This window comes from Nesoenas mayeri (assembly GCF_963082525.1).
Source record: "Nesoenas mayeri genome assembly, chromosome: 3".
In the NCBI taxonomy this organism is placed as follows: Eukaryota; Metazoa; Chordata; class Aves; order Columbiformes; family Columbidae; genus Nesoenas; species Nesoenas mayeri.
Genome location: NC_137544.1, coordinates 39,304,506 through 39,327,863, shown reverse-complemented (window position 1 = coordinate 39,327,863; position 23,358 = coordinate 39,304,506). Strand labels below are relative to the sequence as shown.

The 23,358-nt window shown below is 41.3% G+C and overlaps 1 protein-coding gene across 5 annotated transcripts in view; it reads left to right on the top strand.

The window, feature by feature from the left end:
• Positions 1 to 15,812: 15,812 nt before the first annotated feature.
• MAP3K7 (mitogen-activated protein kinase kinase kinase 7) overlaps positions 15,813 to 23,358 on the top strand; it is a 51,273-nt gene continuing 43,727 nt past the window's right edge. For 4 of the 5 annotated variants that reach the window (XR_013921934.1, XM_080341098.1, XM_080341097.1 and 1 more), the window contains exon 1: positions 15,813 to 16,502. Coding sequence is in view for 3 of the 5 variants with exons in the window: in XM_080341098.1 (XP_080197224.1) it covers positions 16,413 to 16,502 (90 nt within the window). In the remaining 2 variants the exon portion in view is untranslated. Of the gene's footprint in view, positions 16,503 to 17,185; positions 17,212 to 23,358 lie in introns of those variants that run through there. The other variant, XM_080341099.1, reaches the window with a different exon arrangement.

The window sequence follows — 23,358 nt, the reverse complement described above, 5'->3', positions numbered from 1 at the left end:
ACCAAGGTGATGAATGTTACTCATGGCAGTAAATACTTCATTATTTCGATGGCAGGAAAAGTGCCACTATAGTGGACACATTCTAGGTATTGCCATCGCTGAGAGAAATCGTCATGTTCAGATTGACTAATAATCATAGAAATTACAATAATTCTTCTGCCTTTGCTGCATATTATTCAGGTACTCTTTTCCTAACTTTTATTGCAGTTCTAGCTATGGCATGGACCAGGGAAAGTATATGCAGAGTTTCCCCTTCTTCCCATAATGAAATAAAAAGACAATATATACTGTGACTAACCTGCTTCTATCAGAAATCATAATTCTTCAGGAAGACACATGAAAGGCAGATTGTGCCCAGTTTACCTCTGCTCAGGAAGGACTCACTTCTCCCCTTCCTCTGCCAGACCACTCCTGAGGTTTATTACTAACTGAAAGATTATATCTCTAATAATATTATTTTTCTACAAGGTAGTGCCCACCAGGAATAACAGATTAAATGGTGTCTAGCTTAGACAATTGTTAACACACACCACATGAATTCTTTCCTGCCAGCTTCAATGATTCTGCCTGAGTGTTTACAGACCCTGTTTCATCGAAGTGCTTACTTGCTTTGCAAGCTTTTCACATATAGGCAACTGACATGGAGGAAGCAGGGGGGGAGAAAGAAAAAAAATAAAATAAAAGACATAGCGAAAAAATAATTTGCCTCAAACAGAAGGATGAATAAAGACATACAAACTTTAATCTCTCTAAGGGACTAGTACTAGTTGTGAATAGCGACTTTTGACAGATATCAGGGATTTGCAGGATCCCCTCACTCAAAACAGATTGTATGCTCTCCTCTTGTATTTTGACCACCTCTAGGAGAGTGATAGCTCCGAAGGCTGGATGTCAAATTGTTGAGTGATGAGGGTCACAGCAGAACTCTCTGAGCATCTCTCCGATGGGGAGGACGGTGAGAGGTGGCCCTGACACTTCTCGGGGCACAGGAGCCATTAACGGTGCTTCACAAGAAGCCAGGGCAGGGAAAGAGCAAACACTGCTCCTGAAACCAAATACATCAATGTCAGTGTCGTCCTTGCTAGCTCAGATGCATAGCTTTCAGCTGGCATATTTATTATTAATTATTATTAAATTTATTTATTTAAGTGTGCTTTGCATAGATAGACACATTGTCAGTCACCAAGGACTTAATATCTAAATTAGCTAGGACAAACGTACGTAAGATGAAACAACACTGTAGCAAAGAGCATGTGAGGGGATTACTAATGAAGCATGAGAGAGAAGTAATTGTTTGAAGTGGTGGGTTATTTAAGTGAGCTTTTAATGAAGAACACACGGATTTTAAAACCAGCCAATACGATCATTATGATAGCCTAGGCCAACCATTTTATACAATGCAAAAAGCAGGCTCTAATGTCAAAATGGATACTCACTGAAATATTCCAACCTAGGTCTTGAATGCATCACACCAGTGGGATTCAATTCCAAATCTTACTGCCTATTTCGCTGATCTTTTGCTTCCTAATGAATGGTTAAAAAATAAATAAATAAATCAGGAAATGATGACAAAGTGGTTTTCCTGATATAGGAGAAGAAGGGATGCAAATAGTGAAGCACAGCAAGAAGGGAGAAGACAAGGAAACAGAGCAAGAAGAGGATGGTGCAAATGGGCCGCTCAGAGGGAATCAGAATATGCACACTCAGGTGAGAAACACGCAGGGTATTCCTACGGTGTACAGCCTTAAGGATTCTAGTGAGCTTACTATTAAAAGGGCTAGAGGTAGAAAGCCAGTTGTAGAATTAAAAATATATGTTTAGAGTAGCTGAAAAGGATAATAACTGTATCAGCAAAGCACCACTAGATAAAGAAAGAAGGAATGAGCAGGGCATGAAGGCCAAATGAGATCTAAAATGTCTTTGGCTTTTTAATAAAGAAAGGCTTTTATCTGAGGTCTTTTTCATTTCTTTTGTCCAGATAGAACGGACCAGCAATTTATATCATTTATTAGATAAACCAGAATCCATTCTTCAGTGGGTGACTAGAATATGTGTTTGAATTCTTCCAAAAATGATAAAACAGTAAAAGAGGAAAGTACACACTCTCAAGCTTTGAGGATCAGCTACTTCACCCTGGAGCATTGTGTAGACATACCTTGCAAAAACAACTGACAAAGAAATTACAGAATAAGAGACTTTCCAAAGGTCATTTTCTTGGATCTATTAACTCTTAAGTGCATTCTTAAAAGACGTCTTACCATCTTGATCCTCCTGTCCCCCTTGGTGGCCATCTCAAATTGGGAACACTCTATTTTCTTTCTGTAATACTAAAGCTGTGCTTCAGTATAGGTTCCCTAAAGCCCAAAATGGCTCATAAAACACCAGGGTTTCTGGTTGCCTTATGTCAGAGCCTGCAGATGTTTGAGAGTGCATGTGAGCTAAGTCTGGCCTGTGAAAGGGTGAGTCCAGCTTAACAGTTTTCTTAGGCTTTAGAGAAGGAGCATTTAGGAACATAAACCAAAGCTGGAAGCCACAGGGCAAATATTTTCAGCATCTGCTACTCTTAGTGTGCTATTCCTCTGCTTTCAGAAGTATGATTCTTAAAACTGTCTTGTATGGCTTCAATTCAATGTCTGCAGTGCATTTTTATAACAAAGAAATACTGTTATCGGGATCCAGTGTCATGGGAAACAAGATTCCCAGTTTATAGGGGATATGCACACCTCCCTTTCCTGCTTGTAGCTATGTAGCTCATTTTTCTCCTTGCAAAGATGACTTGTGGCACTGACAGCAAATTCTGACATGGAAAAATGATGTCAGAGAAGCATTTAATCTCTTTCCACCCATTTTTTATGAACTCTAAGTCCTAGAAATCAGAACCATACCCATGTTACTAAATATCCCTACCAGCAATCCTATGTATGTACTACTGGCAGACCACTTCAGTGCGATTCCTTTAAGTGAATTTCTCCCATCCTACAGTCTCAAGAGCCTGTCTAGGACACATGCTTATTCTTCTTTGTTAGATATCATTCAAACACATTTGAGACAATGTCTCTAGGTCCAGAACACTGTTCCAGGGTATTGCATAAATTTTTATCTCATGTAGAATTAATATTCTTAATTACCTCAATCAAGAAAAACTGGAAATCTAAACCCACAGAAAATGTGATTTTTAGCACGCACATTTGCAGGAAAGTCCCAGGATTCGAGGGACTCCTTTTAATGGGGGAAACCAGTAGGAAAAAATAAGCCTTTATCAACAATAATAGACGGATATTGTCCAAAAGGGGAGCCTAAAGATGAAGACGCATCATTCTGTTCAGTCATTTTCCAGGTAAGCTGTACAGGCATTCAACAGACTTTATGCTTAAGAAGATACGATCATAGAGAAATTTTCTGCTTGGGATCTGATGCCTAAAGAAAGGGTTCCCATTTGTAGAGTGTACAGAGTGTCTGAGTAGAAGTATCCCACGTAGCTCTTACTATCCTGTTCTCATGTTACCTCCAGCATAATCATACAATCACAATATTGACAACAGACCCTACTGATCAGCTTTGCAAGCATTACTTCCCAGGGGACTAGTGGCCCTTCAGCTCCTCTTTTAATCCCCATCTGCTGTTCCCATGCCTCCCACTTCCTTGCATCAGTGTTGGGAAGTCACACATTCCTAAAAAGAGTATCTTCTGTTCCATTTTCACCCCAGCAGGACCAGCTCTGTCCTCTGACCTACAGGTCATGAAGGGCGGGCTGTGGACCTTGGCAAACAAGGTGTGCTAGGCTGCTTGTGGACACAAGACATTCACTCTGAATTCATAAAGTATTTTATGGTGCCACATGGATGCACCCCCTTAACTTGGGACCTGTCTGAGGGCGCTGTCACTTGCCTGAAGCACATTGTAGTGCCTGGCCTGCCAAGAACCCGGAGTGGGATGCTATTTGAAAGCAAGGTTTGAAAGATATTAGCCATGCTCAGCTCTCAAATATATTTCTTCCGCTCATGAAGAATATACAAAGACCCTATAGAAAACTAAATAACTTATTTTTTTAACAAGCTATTAAATATCACTAAATAAGGCATACATCACTGTTTTCTAATATCTCATACAACCAGCATCCATGGAGTAACTGCTTTTTCAAGGTATCTATGGTGCATCCATGTACGTGAGGTGAATAGAAACAGACCACACACAGAAAGATAAAGCTAGATCATAAAAATAGGAGCTCACATTTCAGGAACTGAGCAGCCCCAAACCTATGTAAGTACACACTCAGCTTTGAGCACAAGCATGACTCAGTGGGCTCTAGGGGCTACATTGATAATGGTTAATAAAGTGGACTGGGGCCTGTCCTCTGGTCTTGAGACAAATAATCACTACACAGGACATATCAATATAGCTTAACTCTCTTCCCCATAAAGCACAGGCTATGGTTCGACCCAGATAATCTCTGTCTAGGGGAGTATTTGGTGTCCTGGGCCAAAGCCCTGCCAAGGACTACCCTCACCTTTTAACAGCATGCAAACCACTCGACTAGTGCCCAGGCCTCTACCCTAGCCTTAGTCCACTTTCTAACGTAAGTTATAAACTACAGTAGTGTAGGAGTAGAGACAAAACCATGGAAGTTATGCAAGTGCTCAAATGCAATAGTGGGTGCACAAACACACGGAGCTGCTCACAATAGATCTTACAGACCTCCACAAGCAACTGGACTAACCCCATGTACTGCCACAGAGGTTGATTTGAGCAGTTATGTTTTGGTTTTGTACTTGATAGTGGTTGGGTCTGGTTTCAGAGGGAAAACTGCATTCTCCTGAGTTTTTAATGTTTTTAATTTATTTTCATTTTTGTAATTAATTGTAGGTGCCTCTTTACATTCATGTAAGTAAAGGAAAAAAATAATTTCTGAATAAACTTACAAGAGCTATTGTTTGAGTTTGAAAAACAAGGGAGTCTGAAATAGGCTGATTAGATTTAAAATTGCAATAAAAGGAGAAAAAGTCCAAACAGCAATAATGGAGTTGTTCTGACAATCACAATTTGCAATGAAATCCATTTTTAATGAGACAAAGAGTTAGGAAAAGAAAGCATACCAAAAAAGTCTTAAGAACATTCTGCTAAGAAATTTGATTCTAACACTGAAACTGACAAAAATCTGTCTTTAAAACATCTGCAGAAGGGTTACAGAAATAAATCAGCTATAGCCAAAGCAAGAGTTCTATAGTCAGTACCACAGTACCACCTTGTGGGGAGATAACAATAGTTTCAGTATTGACTTCCAATGCACAGTTTCAGGAAACACCATCATATAAACATAAAATTCTAAGACAAATGAAACAGACTCAGGCACCAGCAATGTATGCGATGCATGATTTCTCCCAGTGTCAAATTACTTTTTTGAAGAATCCATGTTCCAGTCAAAATCTTTCAGAAGCCTAATGTAAAAACTTCCCGGAAGAAAAATGTCTCATTTTACATTTGCTTGCATTCCTTTCTTGACTCCCATTTGCTGCAAATTTATTTCTCTAGCTACACTGAATCAAGAGAACAATTGCACCAGGCATGTCAAATTCCACCCCCACAAAACGCTTCATAAAGTTAAAGGCTATGACATAAACAAACTAATGCCAGGATCTTTGAAATTACTTTTTTTATTGCTCTTCTGTAACTGATGTAGAGATTAGAGACAGTAATATTCCTGAGTACATTTGAAGAAATAAGGTTATCAAATCCCCAGATGCCCAAAGAGAACTATCACCTGCTTTTCTCCATTTCTTTCACATCATGAAAGAAATTTGTATGATTAAGTAATTGCTAGCTGTCAGAAGAAACAGTCGCCCGGTCGTCATATTTTAAGAAGTCTATTAAATGTAATTTTCACACTTTCAAATATAACTGCTTAGAAGCATCTCTGAATTTAATGCCCCTAATAAAGCAGATAAACTAGTTCTTTCTTTCCTAAGTCATTTGTTGGCCAAACTAAAAGGCAAGCTTCCTTCTGCATTTTACCAATGGGCAGCACTCTTAACATCAGCTCTTCCTGACATTTCATTTTGGGGTATTCTTTGCTGGAGAGCAATAATCAGGCGAAATTAGGATAAACTGTGCCAAAGCATGTATAACGATCTTTAATGTAATGTTGTCTTGGGGAAAGTGTGAGTATTCTTTTGAGGGATCTCATGGTGGGTTTTATTAATTATTTTTTTTTCCAATATAAAAATAAAGTTTAAACCTGATTGCCTTCATGCTGTGGAAAACCATTCATGGAAACAGTGCAGGATCAAACCCATCAGAACCAGAATAAAACTATATTCAGGTTTATTCTTCGCACAAAGCTAGGCTGTGAATTTAGACATCTAGAGTTTGGGAGCTGATCCACCTGCAGCTATATTCTACTGAGACTGACAGTGGCTTTAGCTGGGCGAAGGTCAGATCCTGATGGTGGGATTCCTCTCATCTCACTTTAAGTAACAAGAAATTAGGCAATCAGTCCAGTTGTGCACACATACCTATCTAGTGTCATCTCAGATTCCCCAAGATATACACCTCAGGCCTTCAACTGGTGGCCTATATCATATTTACCAGCCTCAAGAGGAGGTCTCAGAAGTCTTTGGGGGCCTCCAAAGTCACTAGATGGCTAGGAGTGGAAAGCTGAAACAAGCCCTAGGTGTCTAATCAAAGTTTGTCACAGAGGCTGCATCTACAATCAGAAGAAAAAGAGACATCTCCAAACATACATGTCCTAACACACATGTCTACAATAGATGGTAAGAAATACCTTCTGAAGATGCCTGTCTCTTCTTATTGACCAAAGAAGGGCCTTGAAAACCAGATGTTTAACTTTCAGGTGATCACATTCTGCTGAGATTAATCCAAATCCTAACGTACAACGGATTAGACTTTCTCCCTGCTTTTGCATCCTGATAATACACTCCAAGTTGCACAGTATATAATTCGGATAATGTGATCTGAACTATAATGTACACATTATGCCACAAGCTTCAGAGGAAGGATACTAGTCAGCTCAGGTCCCGTCATTAGCAGTGGCAGTGAGTGTGTCCTTAATCATCATCAGCAGCAACTGCAGCCCAGTTGCCAAGGAGTGTTCACACACAGGAGCAATGGCTCTGCGCTCACCTGCTCTTTTAGGAACCCATGCTCTGTGGTTGCACCTTCCCTCTGTGCTCCCTTTCCAACACAGGACTGCAGCTCTGGCCCCCAGCACCTCTCTTCTCCAAATATGCATTTCAGCTGGCAGAAAGCCTCCTGTGTGGCTCCCTTGTCTTCTGCTCTCCACCTCCCCAAAACAATACCTCAAAGTCATGGCCTCCCCAAAATCCTCCAAGTTCAATCTCCACATCCCCAGCCTCCACGAGGGTGGATCTGTCACGCAGTACAGGAGTAGATGTTCTAGAAAATGCAGAGCTATGGGTGCTGCCGTCATAAGGCACACTTACCTTGGCGTGCCTGCTGTGCCACTAGCTGTATATGCCCCAGAATCTGGGAAGTCAAGTGAATCCCAGAGAAAAAAATATGCAAGTCTTGAACTTACTGTTTCAGGATGGCTGTAAACCTAGACACCAGATAGGCTTGGAGTTTCTCCCCACAGTCATGAGATCTACATGTTAAATTTTTTTTGCAAAAGTTTGCATTCCTTCTTATTCATGTGTAGGGGCCAACTGGCACAGATTCAGATTCCTAAGAGCGCACAAGCCTCCAGGTCTCGTGAAGGTAAACAAATTAGACAACGAAATGCCTTTGAGAATCCAATCTACCAGACCCCAGAAGGAAATGATGTGGGCAGTGGTTATCTCTTTGCATTTCAGTGCAGACTCTCCCTAGATGCAAGAGTAGACTGGCTGCAGAGCGCCATGCAACCACAGCAGTGGTGAAGGGGCTTTGCAGCTGCACATCTACTCCTCTGACACACAACACAGTACAGGCTTCAAAACTTGACAAATTAGCCACTGATCTGAAACATTTGCATGCTGTGTTATTTTCTGCTTTTTAATTGCTCCTCTTTAATGTTCTGGTTTCAGGCTTTTGCAAGAAAATCAAACCAAATTCTGTGCTGGATTGAACAACAGGAGACAGAAGAGAAGCAAGGATCACTGTTACGAGTCCTTCTTATCTAATATTATAACAATGAGTTCTTTAGGTTCCTTCCCTTGCTCCAGTAAACAGTGGATCCCATGGGGTGGAATAGCATAAGGGGAATGACTGTGAGCACCTCCCATGTAAAACACTCAGTGTCTTTGGAGATGGATTCTCCACTAGAAGGTGGCATCTGTAGGTTAAAATTATCTCAAATTTTAAAGAAATTGAGCCTTGTTGTAGGGAGTACATTCATGAAGTACTAGGCATAAAAAAGAATAAAGATTTTACATTCAGCAGCTTGACCTTCACTGAGAAGAAATTCTCTCAAGTGTTATTAACACCTAACGTACTGATCTGATACCAAGAGATAGATATATTTGTGCTCACTGAAGAATTATATGCTTAGATACTAGAACTTGTTTAGGTTATGCCAAAAAAAAATAGGCCTTAGCAAGCTAATTGGCTCAGCACTTGTGTTACATAGATCTGGCTGTTGAAGGAATGGCTACAGTAATCGCCTGAGGAACCACTCAGTTACTGACAGTGGTTAAGTTCCACCTATCTGGAAGTTTCTAGAAAGGACAGGAAAATTTCTGATGATTTGCCACATTCAGTTTTACTTTGACTTTTGTTCTCATTTAATTGGGAGCATTATGTGTCTTGTGCTCCCAGTAAATCAGAAGACAACATCCATATTTCATTACCAAACAAGTGATACAATGGCACAAACCACTTAGTTCCTTCTTTTGTGATTATATTTCCTTTATTATTCCACTGGTGAGAACATGTTATCTTGATTACAGATGGTTTTAACTGATTATTTTTCAAGATTCCTTCTAGAAAGATGTACCATCCCAGTGACATATGGTAAAGCACATTAAAACGAGCCAGATCTTTGTGATTTTTATTGTACATTACAAAACACTGACTTTCAGCATACTGGTTATATAGCATGTGAATCAAATTGTAGGTAAAAATATGACAATTTGGTGGCATCTTTGGGTCCTCCATGTGCATACATAGGCTGTTTGCCAAACATGCATTCACAAGTGCCCAGAAAGTAGAGCCACTCAGAAGGAACCCCTGTACACAGAACCAGGCCGGAGCTGCAGGCCTGTGTTTGGCACTGATGCCATCAGCTCTTGTGAACTGCACAGGAATCAGGCTGTCTTCCACTCAGATGTTTCTAGCCTGCTAGCATATTGCCTAGAAATATAGAACAGCCCATGTTGGAAGGGACCTCAAAAGGTCATCTGGTCCAACCTTGTGTGGGAAAGGGAAGCTAAATGAGACTATCTAGCACTCTGTTCAGTTAAGTCTTGAAAACCTCCAGTGATGGGGACTGTACCATGTCCCTAGGGAGGTTGTTCCAGTCAATTATTGCTTTCACCGTAAAAAAATTCTTTCTTGTATCAACATGAAACCTCTCCTGGTAAAACTTGTACCCATTGCTGTCTACACGTGGCTCTTTATGAAGAGAGGGACTCCATCTTCTTTGTATCTACCCTTTAAGCACTGGAATACTGTGATGTGGTCCTCTCCTGAGCACTCACTTCTCCAGGGAGAAAAGACCTATCTGCTTCAGACTTTCCCCATAGGGCAGGTCCTCCATTTGACTTACAGCTCTACAAGTTCCTTGTTTCTGTCAGTTCTAGCTGGTATGAAACCAGAAAGTAAGTACACAGAGCTTCTATTCCTGTTTCTCATTTAAAGAGAAGACTAGATCTTCTAGAATGGAAAGATTTCGAAGACAAATTCCTTACCCACAGAAGCCTCAGTGTCCATGCACTGAAGCTACATTAGTCTTTAACCTTATTATGTGATGAGCAGCCTCCCCTCCTACCTCCGGCACAGTGCTCCAGTGCTTTGTGGTACTCCACCCACTTGTGTGTCTTGTGTAAAACACACAAGGCAATCATCTCCCTTTTCTAATATTGCTTAAAAATCATACCTGCAAGAATTCCTTCCACTTACTCTGATTCATGAGTATGAAGCTCTAAAAGATGAAAAAGAGACTGATATTCTTTCTCCAAGAAATAAATAAAAGTTCCCCATCCCTGCGAACTTCATTTCATACTTCAGAACAATGCCTTACAAACTTCTATAATTTCTATTTCATCTTAAGAACGTACCAGTTCATTTCCATCTATACTCAGCTAAAGAAATACCATGATAAGAATTCATTATATTATTTACACTTTTAATAGCACTTGTTTGGCCAATATGATTGGAAGAGACCTTCTTAGGCAATGAATACAGCACTCTGCTCTCACACATAGTTATGACACATAGATGATTTCACTCATCAGGCACCATGCAGTGAAGTGACTTTTGCCCTGACAGCAAGAAACCTTTTTCACATTTCCGATCTGCATCCATAACAGGATTCTTCTGCCAAAATAAGTTTAATTTGGCATGAGCATCACTTTTCCATCAGTACTGTTTACTTCCCCAATATCTTTATCTTTCCAATCTCTTTTAAATGAGGCAACATATATCCTCTCTGTTTTGCAGGATTAAACATGCCAAGTTGTTTTATTTTCCCTTCTGTGGTAAGCCCCCTCTTATCTTCACCATCTTTGTAGCTTTTCTCTGCAACTAGTTAGGTCTCAACTCATTTTTTTCTTGGAAAGCAGATAGCCAACACTGTAGAGTTGTTCAGATGAGGTCTGCATAACCTTGTATAGCTTTACTGGATATATCATAGAGAATATATAAGCTTGCACTTTTTTCTAGGCACGTTATCTACAAGATGCATAGTCCTCCTAAAACCAGTTAAAACATGCAACATTCTTCTTCATCTCTTCCCAGTAAGTCTACTATAGGACAACAAGATATTATGAGTTCTCAAATTAATTCATGAACTTGCACTCTAATATTTTTAATATTAGTCACTTCATTTCTCTTGTCCTTGGAGTCATCTAATTTTTCCTGTTCGATATTCTTATCCTCCTCTCCATTAACTATGCTATCTAAACTTGTGTCACCAGAATGCCTGTCAGTCTCCTAATTCTCTTATCAACATCATTAGAGAAATTATTAACCAGGTTGCTCTCAAAATTGAATCTTATAAAAAAAAGAAAATCTATTAGTAACTTCATTTCAGTGCTTCCTTTTTGATAGTCCTCATTGTCTTCTGACTACTTCCCTACCCTCCTTACACACTTTTCAGTTCTTTTAATGATTCTTATCATGTCCAGCTTAATTACTAATTTCCCACAAGGCAATATATCAAATACAATCAAGATAGTTCTATCCATTCCTTTTGCCTAAAAATATCACAGAATTTATAAAAAATGATCTTTTGTTAATCTGAGATAATCTACCTTTGATTAAAAAGATGTGACATTTCATTCCATTTACCTCCATGTTCTTTATTATTTTCTCCTTCACATTTTATTTTAAAGCCTACTGAGAGCAGACCAACACATGCTTAAATGCCTGGATCCCTTTTTGCACCTTTCTAAAATACCTTTGCCACTTTTATAGTTACCTGGTAACATTTCTGCCTTTCTGTAACACAACTTCTATCAGAAATTTTATGTACCATGTCTTTCAGACCCCTCAGTCACAGATTAGCCATTCCATTGCCACCTGTCTGTCCTTCTTCTCCATGTGCTAAATTTTTTAGTATCTTTTTTCCCACTAGTCACTTGGTCAGCCAACCCCAGCTGCTGATAGCTGCAACAGGGCAAACGCATCAGTTTGGTTTCACAACTGCATCTAGATAACCTCTCACCTTTACTTTGCCCTTACTGGACAGTGGCTGCATTACACCTCTTTCGAAGCTCTCTTAGTGGAAAACTTTGAGAGATCTAATGTGCCTCAGATTAGGAGGCAAAATAAGGTTCAGAAGCAATAGTGACCATGTGAGTTTCTGCAACATTCACACAAGAGAACTTCTTTTTCCTTTTACCGAAGTTAATACAGTTCCTTGCGCATACAGTTGTGTTTGGTATTTAGAAAAGCAGCTCACACATTTATTTTGCAAGGCTTTTTCTTTTTAATATATGCATTTTACTACAAATTATAAGGGACAGCACAACTGAAGGAATTCATAGCTTTTTAGAAGACTTTACATGACGTGGGGAAGCCTTCCCAGAAAGGGCAAAAGTAATAACAAAACGTGAAGCGCATTGGGGCTGCTGTCTCAGTGTACTTGACAGAAGACACCCTTGTGCTGCTTTGCAAGAGTTTGCAAACCACTAATGCAAGACAGAATTGGTGAAATCATTGAGATTCATAGTGAAATCTGACACACAAAATGTTGCAAGCTGCTCTTGGGAAACCTTCACACTAGAGCCAAAGGAGCTACATGAGAAGAGTGGATTAGGCAACAACTCTGCCATGCTGAGCAACAAAAATCTTTCAGTATAATCATGGTGATTTGTCCTCAGATTTTTTCCTTGTACCTGTGCAAGAATAAGACGTGGGCTTCTCTGTAGTCCCTCCCGGCTGGGATCTGAATGCGTTTCATGGTGTGTCCAACACTACTGATCACCAGGGACCTGCTCTAGCCTCGCACTTGCAAGGAAAAGCACAAGACAGGTCATCCACCAGCTCCTGTCAGTCATCCAGGCCAGTTCCTCTCCTTTGAATTCCTTCAGGTTTCCTATGAATACTGTGCATCCAGACACTTTCTGACACAGGTGAGATGAGGCTGATGACTCACAATCAGTTCTACAGCTGATGTCAAGGTCTTTAAACAAACAGGGTTCCTATGAACTGAAATGACATAACTTTGTATTTACAAAACAACAGTCAACAAGAAAAAAATAAAGTCAATCTGAACCTGCTCTATGACAGGAGCTACAAACAGCTCCACAGCAGTTATCTCAGGTTTAAGCTTTTGTGCGCACTCTGACCATGGTATCCTGAGACTTTCAACCATCTCTACATGGTCACCTATCCAGCAGCGTAACCTCTTTCCCATGCTAGAGACAGGTGATTGAGATCCAAAGCATGGGCTCCCCAGGTTCCAGGTTTTTCTTTTAAACACAAGAGCAGCTTTTCTCCAAGATAAACACAGCCTGTGGTGGATGTAGCTTTTCTTTTCCTTCACCCTTCAAATATGTTTCTTGAATAAATACACAAATATTCTATTTTGGGGGTGTACAAGTTATACCCAGTCCCCAACAGAGCTAATTAAGACTGTGTCAGTCAGAAAACAAAAAGAAGTAACATCAAAATTAGCACATCCTTAAAACTCCACCTGATCTTCACAACAGTGACATTTTGATAATGATGATGACTCTGTCTTCATAAAGAGAGAGCTCATTAATTTTGAAATATGTATTTCTACATCAATTTCTGAAAAGAAATGAACCTTACAAGCAACTATAATTGGAATGCTCTCTTCTACACTCTTAATTCTCATCAACAAAAAAAATAAAGGTAACAGAAAAATCTCACCACTAAAATAAAAAAACCTGCAGCTACCACTTGCCTAGTATATATCCTCAAGAGAGGTCTGTGAAACATAACAAAAAGACAAATATTCAGTTACTTCTACTAGAGATCACCAACTGCCACCTGAAGTACCACCACCCATCTGGCCATCTTTCCAAAAAGCACTGACGTAGTTCACCTTCCCCAATGTATAATATGCGTGTCCAAAAAAATTAAGAAGTTTAAAGTTCAGAATTCTGCCTGACACCACACTTGAAATTGCAACTAGGTATCGGGACCAGCAGTAACAGATTTTGAAACATCTATTTTGTTCATCCACTCCTGCTTCTCAGCTTCAGTTGACTTTATGTATTGGCTGCCTTGAATCCCAGTCTTAAAAGAGTTTAGAGAACTGAAGTAATTTATCTAGCACTATGAATTTACCTGAGGAGTCTGGTTTTGATATGATCTGCAGTTTCTCAATAACTCAGAAATACATATTCTTCATCTTCCAAAAACCAACATATGGCACACTCAGCAGTTGAGACAGTGGTAGCTGTTTATACAAGTGTGATACGCTTTCCTTTAAGGTGTTGTCAGGTCCAGGTACAAACTTTCTGACTGCATGTCACAGTATGATGAAGATGTGCACTAACGGTGGCTTTGATGAAAACAAAACTCAAATACACCTCTAAGAACAAGTGGGTGCTAGAACAAATCATCCAGTGACTATGTATCTGGAGACCACCAGGGTCAACATGAACACCAAAACATATACATAACCCCTGAGAAACTTAGGGCTCTGAAAAATCCCATTGCTGGATGAAGTAGATATTAGCCAGATTTTGCAGTACCTGGAACCTTCCCATGTCTAGCAGAAGCCTCCTTATAATTTTCTAGACAAAATCAAAAGCAACATCAACTAAACACATTCAGGATATGAGTCTGCTCCCCACGAACACAGAAATCGCTTGAATAATGTAGTCACACTGACCCAACCTGTTCTGGAGGCTTGTTTCATCTCACATGCAACACAGTCAACCAGCACAGTCACCATAACTGCTTGTCTGGGATTTCTGGATTGCTACAAATCTGGAAACCCTGGACAAATTACTAAATCTGACTGTCTAGAGAAAGGCAAGAGCAGAGTAAACAAGCTAAATGACAGTCTGTCACGTGGTGCAGTAGCTGTTGCATAGGTGCTCTCACTTTAGTTTTTCTAACAACAGCTGAAAGCAGGTCACTGCCCATCTTCATCCCTGATCTTCGCTCTCCTAGTAAATTGCTTAAACAGTTTTTGCAGCCTAGCTCTGTAAACCAGCTCTTATTTAAGAGAATTCACTGTGAAGCACAGCAATTCATTAGCATTTTAGCAGAAGATGATCGAGGAAAGCTTACTAGATCTACTAAAATTACATACTATTAATAGTATTGTACAATAACATAACTTTTTATATATAGCACCGAGGCTAAACATATCGAAATGAAGCACAGCTGTCTCAGTGAAACACAGCAGCTACACCCACTCATCCCAGCATGGATTTCACACCGTGGGTCACCCTGAAGACTCTGCCAGGGAGATTTACCACCAAAACACTGATGTGTTGTTTCAGCCACAAGTGGAAGCAGCCACCAGCTGCTGGCAGAGTGGGATGAGATTCCCATGAGCTGGGGACTGGAGAGGGAGCAGTTAAGGTCTATGTTCATTCCAGAGTCCTATCCCTTTACTGCTATGTGTTTACATCGTTCACTTAATTACTCTCCGCTCCCCAGCTACCCTCCTACACACATGCTTCCCCTTGAGAAAAAGCCGCTAAACAGCACAAGCCACGCAATGCTGCACTTCTGCCTTCAGAGCGAACGCGTCCCCAGAGGCATGGTCCCCCCACAGATACCTCTTCCCCTTAGGAAATACATACATACATACATATATATATATATGTATATATAAGGAAAAGGTACATTCAGCACTGCCCCGCCCTCGCACGGCGGTAACGCGCGGCGGGCGGCTGCCTCAGCCCGGCCGGGGCCCTGTGTCCCGCCGGCCTCCTACAGAGCAGAGACAGCGTGCGGCCCCGGGGAACAGCCGAGGCCCTGGGGTACGCGGGACCGGGCAGCTGTCTGCGGGACCGGGAGGACCCCCTGCCTCCGGCCCTCCGGCTCTGGCAAAGACTTGCCGCCAAGACAGCGACGTCCCTCCCGCCCAGGAGCAGCCAGCGCTGCCCGCCAGCGCCCAGCCCGCTCCTGCCGGCCAAGGCCGCGGCTGCTCCCCCTGGCGGAGGCGGGCGACGGGGCGGGGCGGCGGTGGGCGTGGCGTGGCAGGGGCCGTGGCCCCGCCGCGGCCGCCTGAGGTGGAGCCGCTGCCGGCGCGTTTCCCCTTCCCGCCCCCTCCGTCGGCGCTCCCTCCTCCGCCTGCCCGGCCGGGGCAGCAGGAAGCGGCTCTGATGTCAGCGGCGGCGGCCGCGGCGCGGCTCTGAGCGGCTCCCCCACCCTCGCCGCGGCCCCCTGCCCCGCTGGTGCTGCCGGAGGCGGCCAGTTTAGGCCCCGGGGGTGCCCCCTTCCTTCCTCGGGGGACGCGCGGCCGAGGAGGTCCCCAGGCTCCGCAGAGGCCGCGGCCTAGGGCAGTCAGCGCGGCGCTCCGCGGGGGTGCGGGCAGGCGCGGGATGCGGAGCGGCGGCGCTGCCGCCGGCGGGGCCTCCGCCCGTCGCCACTGAGGCCCGCGGCCGCCGCGGATGCGGCCTCGCCCCGCGCGGAGGCCCAGGCGGCGCCTCGGCCAGGCCCTCCCCGACCTGCGCCCGCGAGGAGGGCGGGAGCCGCCGCCTCGCCCCGCGTAGCCCCGGCCGCGGCCCAGGCCCTCGGCTGCCCGGCGCCGAGCCCTCCGCTGCCGGCCTGCCCTGGCCTCTACTCCCCCAGGTGAAAGAGGAGGGATGTCCGCTGCCGCCTCCGCTGAAATGATTGAAACCCCCCCGGTCCTCAACTTCGAAGAAATCGACTACAAAGAGATCGAGGTGGAAGAGGTGAGTGAGGGCCCCGCCGCCGGGCGGCCTCCCCCCGCACCCCCCCCGGGCGCGGCCTGCTGGCGGGCCGGAGGGGCCAGCCTGGCCCCCGCCGTGGCGCCTGCCGCGGCGCTGCCCCCGACGGCCCCCGGGCTTGCCCTCTCCGGCGCCGTCCCCGCTGGCGGAGGGGCCCTGGAGGCTTCCCGGGTGCTTGCGGCTGCCGGGACGCCCCCGTACCTACCCGGGGGTTCCCTTCTTCTCTGGATGCTGCAGCGGTTGGCACTGGAGAACAAAGGCGGTGTCCCTGGGAGCGGAGGTGCCAGCTCGCTTACACCAAACCTGGCACTAAGCGCTCCACTGTGGAGCGGTATAGACTTACTCAGGACCTAAAACTTAAAGTTTTGCCACCCACTTTATTATGGGTGGCAAATACAGTTGTCAAATTTTGTCACAAGAGGGAAGTGTTAATTCTGATGTTTCTTTCAGATCTCTATTTCTGTATGCCCTGTTCTCCTTCTGCCACCTAACTGAACCATTGTGTATATAATCATCATACCAGTGTTAATTGTATGCTAAATTTCAAGCTCTGTCAGCTATAAGGATGTACATATCTGTTATTATTTTTTCTTAACACAGGCTAGTGATGTTGCTCTCATGGGTCTGTAACATTTCATTTGTGACTTGTGTTATCCAGGAAGTGACATTTAGTTATCATATAACATAGCTGAAAGTAAGTATTTTTATTTTTTCTGTAGAAGTTTAATAGTAAAATTATTGGCTTAAATTCTTTGAGGCTGAAATGAGATGGATAAAGTACAGAATTTCATATGTACTTTTCATCTGTCTGGATTTCCTGTGAAAGTAGGATAGGTGTGATCTAGGATCGTTTATATGCTTTACTAAAGGGCTTAGTAGTATGTGGATAACACAATGTTGTTTAACTCTCAGAATCAGACAAAAATATTGCTGCTGTTAGATTTTTTTTTTTTTCCTTCCTCCCTTGCTGAGGTCTCTACAGGAATGAAGTTGCTTCACGCAGGTCCATACGGAATTTAATAAGGCCAGCTTGTAGAGTCTGGACGTAGAGACTCCTGAAACAATTTTTGTGTTTTTATTCATAGCTTAACGTTCTCCAGTAATACCTTCTTTTTCTTAAAAAGTTCACGTGGAAGTTAATTTAATTTTGTGTAGTAGCTTTTATAGATATGACAGCCAGTGTTTCACATTTTAACAGGTTTGATAGATACTGACTTGTTCATAATCATTATTACGCTGGGCTCATGTGGCCATAGAAGAGTTCACAGAACATAAAATCTGCAATATTTCCATAGGACACCGGGGCACTTTCTGCTGTATTCAGATAGTGTTGTGGTAACTTTGGCTTTTACTATAGCAGACGCTGGAAATTCTCACAAGACGATATCTTCCAAAAGACTGTATTTTCCCCTTTCTATGAATATGGCAAGCATGATGTTTTTTGACGCTGTAAGTCTGATAGTTCCTCTTCCCTTTATGCATTTAACTGAAGTGAGACAATTTTATGACATTTGGGAACTGCAAGTATTTTTGTGTTTGATAATATGTGGACATCTTTGCATCACCTACTAATGGACATGCTTTGGGAGAAATGGCTTTTCTCACCCAAAGAAGAAAATCAAAGTTGATAGGAATGTATCCACCATAAAAAAGGTGCCTTGTGATGGCTCACAGAAGTGAGTAGCGCTTCTAATATGTTACATATAGCACTTCAAATTAATAAAATGCCATACAAATCTTTAATCTTCACAACACCCTTGGGAAGGCTGTTAGCAAGGATTATATCGCCCTTTTGCATGTAGGAAATATGGAGCTGCATGATGTGTGATTCGTTTAACTAGAATTCATCATTCTAAGGCTTAGCGTTCAGAGCGTGTCGATGCTCTACGTACTTGCCTAACACCTGTGGAGACAGGACTATATGCACGAAAATGTATGCAGAGATTATACCTAAGCAGTAATTTGTGCTCTATTTAGTGTGATTGTTGCATTATCCTCAAAGTAATATCTCTATTGGAGATAACAAAACTCATGTGATATAAACAAGGGAGCTCTGTTGAAAGTGTTCTCTTCATGAGAAAATCTGATGACAGCTGGTGTAGCATTTGGGGTTACGTTCTGTGTACCTGTCCTACTAGAAATTCTTACAGGCAATGAGGAAACCATAGTGCTGAGCACAGTCTGAACGTCACTGTATAGAGAAAGAAATAAGATCTACTTTGCAATGAGAGAGGTGAATTGGCAACTGTACTTAGACCTTGCTTTTCTCAACTGTGGATGTTGACCTCTTACTCGTGATGCAGTTCCAGCACAAATAGTCAACTTTGCAGTCATAACATTACATATATCCTTACTGAGGATTTCCTTTGCTCTCACTTCAGGCTCAAGAGTTTTCAAGGATTTTTAAATGGCTGTAAAGACACAAAATGTTCAAATTTTAATATGCTTGGTTTCAAAATAGAGTATCAACAGATCTGCAATGGAAACTCAAATGAGTGCTTATATAATCATAGCTTTGCTGTTGTATTATCAAGGCTGTCTTGTCAGCAGATAGCAGTCCCACTCTGCCACTGGTTTATTAATAGATAGATATTGAAGTTCTGGAATACTTGCAGGCCCTGAGTCCTTGCTAATAAATGTGAGATCTATAAGTGGTCTTTCATGTAGGTTTGGCTCAACTACTGGATAATATCAAGAGTATACTTTTTTTGTTTTTTAGCTATCGTGCCCATGACTACAATCTAACTGTACTGTAATGTTACTTCCTACCAGTCGAACATGTCTCCAACTTCAAGCTGCATTTTCGTTATTTAAAGTGCTTGGATTCAGGTAAAATATAGACATAATTACTATGAGTGAGTTGGAGTCAAATCAAAATTGATGTGGCACAGTGTGAGCACCTTTGGAACTACCACAGGTAAAACAACGCAAAACTTGGGTTGAACATAAGTGTTCCTTCCTTTACCATGCAAATTATTGACTTTGATAATGTGTTAGATAGACAAATCATTAGAAAGTGAATAAATAAAACTATAGTATTTATCTGAAAATTTAATATAACTGAAATCAAGGTAACAATAAAAAGCCTGAGAGCCCTATTAAAATCTCCTATTTAAATCTAGCCTAAATACTGCTGTTTCTTCTTCTCAGAGAAGAAACACATCACATCTAAGCAATGAACAGACTTTGGTTTTGAATTGTTCTGGCGACCTGCTCCCTGCCACTCTTTGCTGAAAATCCCCTAGCCCTTCCTCCATCACGTAACCTGATAACAGTCCCATACCTGACCAAACTGCCAACATCTTCCTCACAGGATGCGTATGTGCCTTAGATTGCACAGCCAAAGGATGCATGTCTGGTCACGCATGATGTGGCCCTGCCCCATCACTGGCTGATGTTGCCAGGTTGAAAATCATTGCCATATTTGTGGAGTTGCAAGTTACTTCTGAACAGTCTAAGAGCGTAAATTATTTGAAAACTGCTGTTTAACAATCAGCTGAAACACTGTGTCATACCCTGGAGTTTATTTTGAAGAATCTATGTGGGCAACAGTAGTAAATTCTGAGGAGATTTAGGGTAATGTTTTCTTTTAGGTGAACAGGTAAGCTTTCTAAATATTTATTTTAGGAAACCTACTTAAGGTGGCAGCAACTAAGGAGCTGCAATTTATGGCATGTTCACCTACCTTAGACATTTTTGAAACAGTTGAATAATTTCATTAACTGCCTGAGAAGTGTGCTGAGAACTACATGTTTTCTTTGCAATTATAGTGCAGAGCAGTTCAGAGACAAGAGAATGAGAAATACAGTATGACAACTGGGTTTTGCTCCCCTATATTGTAGTTAACTTTTTGAAAATTAACGAGATGTGGTAACCGATTATGTCCATTACACTACATGGTAAAGCGGATTTATGTAAACTACTGCAGAACGTGGTATTGTTAGTACCTCCATGTATAAGACTTCATAGTTTTTATGTCTTGGGGGATTGTGTCCAGTTGTGGAATACCCATTCTAAAATCGTGCAAAATTGGGAGGTGTTTGGATGAGAACCACAGGTATGACTTAAGATCTGAATAATATTATTTGATACCTGATGTGAGTACAAAAGGCTTGGTTCTCAAGAGCTGAGGGTGATAGTTAGGAATCCATTTGAAGTCAGTTGCATCTTCAATTTCTCAGCCTCTTTCAGAAAGTGAGCCTTCAACCTGCAAAATTTGGCATCCAGAAGCAAAGGTGAAAAACATGGTGAAAACATAAACCAGAATTTCTGTGATTTCACTCTAAATACATTTCTGATTTAATTCAAATTACTATTTTAATTTGTTTAGTTATGCTAGTGGAAGACTATCTTCATTCATCCACATAAGAAAATAGCTGAAGTATCAGCTGGAGTGTTAATTTATAGCAGAAGTTACATAATGCTGATTTCATGTGGATGAAATTTAGTGTGCAGTAAGTGTTAGAAAATGGCTAATAAACTAATTAAACTGCCTTTACACTTATTTCTACACATGCAGATTTATTGAATGAATCAATTTGTGTCCTGTAAAATAAACTTGGATTTTACTCTCAGAAATAATACATGGGAAAGAAACCTCACAGCCTCTTCTATTCCAGTGATGAAACCAAGATGTGTATTTATGAGATAATAATAAAGTTCCATGTCTAATGCAGCAGCTAAGGTCACAACTGCATGACAGTGTAAGCACTATCAGAAATTGGGTTGGAGGGGAGGCCTTTCCCTAGGAAAAAAACTAAAACAACAGAACACCCTTCACATGTACCTTATTCATCCCACCCAGTATATTCTAGCAGTACCTTACTGCCTGCAAAATGGTTATTTTTTCCAAAGACCAGTAATTTTAGACTGCATAGCCCAACAAGCCCAACTCAGGTTGTAGTCTTTCACATTGAGTGCCTCATTACCCAGCATTTTGTGCCTAAAACTAGAATCTCCTGTCTGGGCTGCTGTAACAGAACAAATTGATTCATATTAGAACATCAGAAAAGTGTTTTGTTAATGGTTTTAAATTACTAGTCATTAAAGAGTTCTCAAGAGTTCGCTTCTTGAGACAGATCTGTAAAAGTCTATCCGTATGTAAAAAGCTGGAGTGAAAGTGTAACCTGATAAACCGTTATCTTTGCTTGAGATGCATGCGTTTCTTGGAATGACTGAGCTATCGAAATGCAAAAAGTGTTGGTTGTGTCTTTAGAGCAAAAGAAGAATTTCTGGAAATGCGCATAATTTTAGGAACATCTATGATGGTACTTTGATTCTTCATAAATTTGTTCTGGGGAAGTTGAAAAAGAGAATGATTTCTTAAAACACAACTAAATTCAGACAGCTGAGTCCCTAAATAATAGCTGTTCAATGTTGTGCAGCTCTAACAGATGATGTCCTAAATATGGACCAACTGCATTAGTTTCTGGCAAGCTGAAGTTATGTATATTTATTGAGAATATAAATTGATTTTTAATAACCAAATTTTTCATTAAGAAATATTTTTTCTTATGGTGTTTTATGTAACTTTAATTGAAAACTGAAATTTGGAAACTAAATCTAAACTACATCTAAACTAAATTGCTTAGTTTACTTAGAATTAGTGTGATTCTGTACCAGGGGTTTTTGGGGGGGGTGAGTGGGCAGGGAGGGAGGTTTGGAATTTTTTTTTTGCTGCCCTATGAATCCCAGAAAGGGAATATAACATTTAGAATTTCGTTGGGCACTAATAGAAGTAAACTTAACCAGTCAAAGAATGTAGCTGTAAGAATTGGCATATCTGAACTACTTTTGAAAAGTACTGCTAGGGTATTGGCCACAGTCATTTGAGGCATGGGGCTGATTTGCTTCAACCTGCTTAATAAAGCATAGCACACACACAGGAACCAAAGTGGGAATTTGAGACTGGTTGAATGAATGATAGAAAATGTAGGCATGTATTTTAGGGGCTGTATACTGCTGTCTGTGTGGAAGCATGGACTTTTTGTGGTGTTTGTTTTAATTGCTTGTCTTGCTTCCCAAAATCATAAACAAACATGTCATGTAGATACTGCAAATTATGAAGACAATTCTCCAAAGAACACTGCATCTGCTACCCAGGGAGCTATTATGTTTTATTGCTGTCTTATATATCCAGCAAGGTTTTTTTAGAAAGAAAAGCACTAAGTATCCAGCATGCAGAGCTAACTAATGTGGAAACCTCATGGGTAGAGAGGAACATTTGTTATCTTTGTATTTTTGAGTGAATGAAAAAAAATCTGTGCAGTTAATGCAAAACTGAAATTAATTCTCCTGGAGTTTTGACATTTGATAGGGGAATAAGGTACATCTGAATAAACAGAGATGCATTTTTCTTGTTTTACTTTGGGGGGAAAAATTATTGGTCATATATATCCCTTATGAGAAAATGCATCCTTGAGGGCTTAACATATCTGCAGTCTCTATTTCCTGCATGATTTCTGGTCTACATACTTACCAGTCAGTATAGTCTACATACTTACAAGTCAGTATCATGTATCTTTGTTTATGTAGAGCATCTGATACTATTTGTACACAGAGGCAATGTTTGTTCCAGGGCTCTTGTATGGTTCATATTCTTTAAATAAGACTCTAAATACATTATCTGGAAAACATGCAGATGCCACTGTCTTTTGCCATGTCATTTTGTCACACAGTAAAACTGTTTTTTACTAGTTGGAATTTTATAGGGAGAAGAATAAATGTGTATATACTTCTTAATCTTTAAAGCTCTTTAGGCATTTCTGCAAGTTTAAAATGTGTCTGTGCTGTGTACTATCTGAGTGATACTCCACAAATTTATTTCTATTTTGTGGTAAAG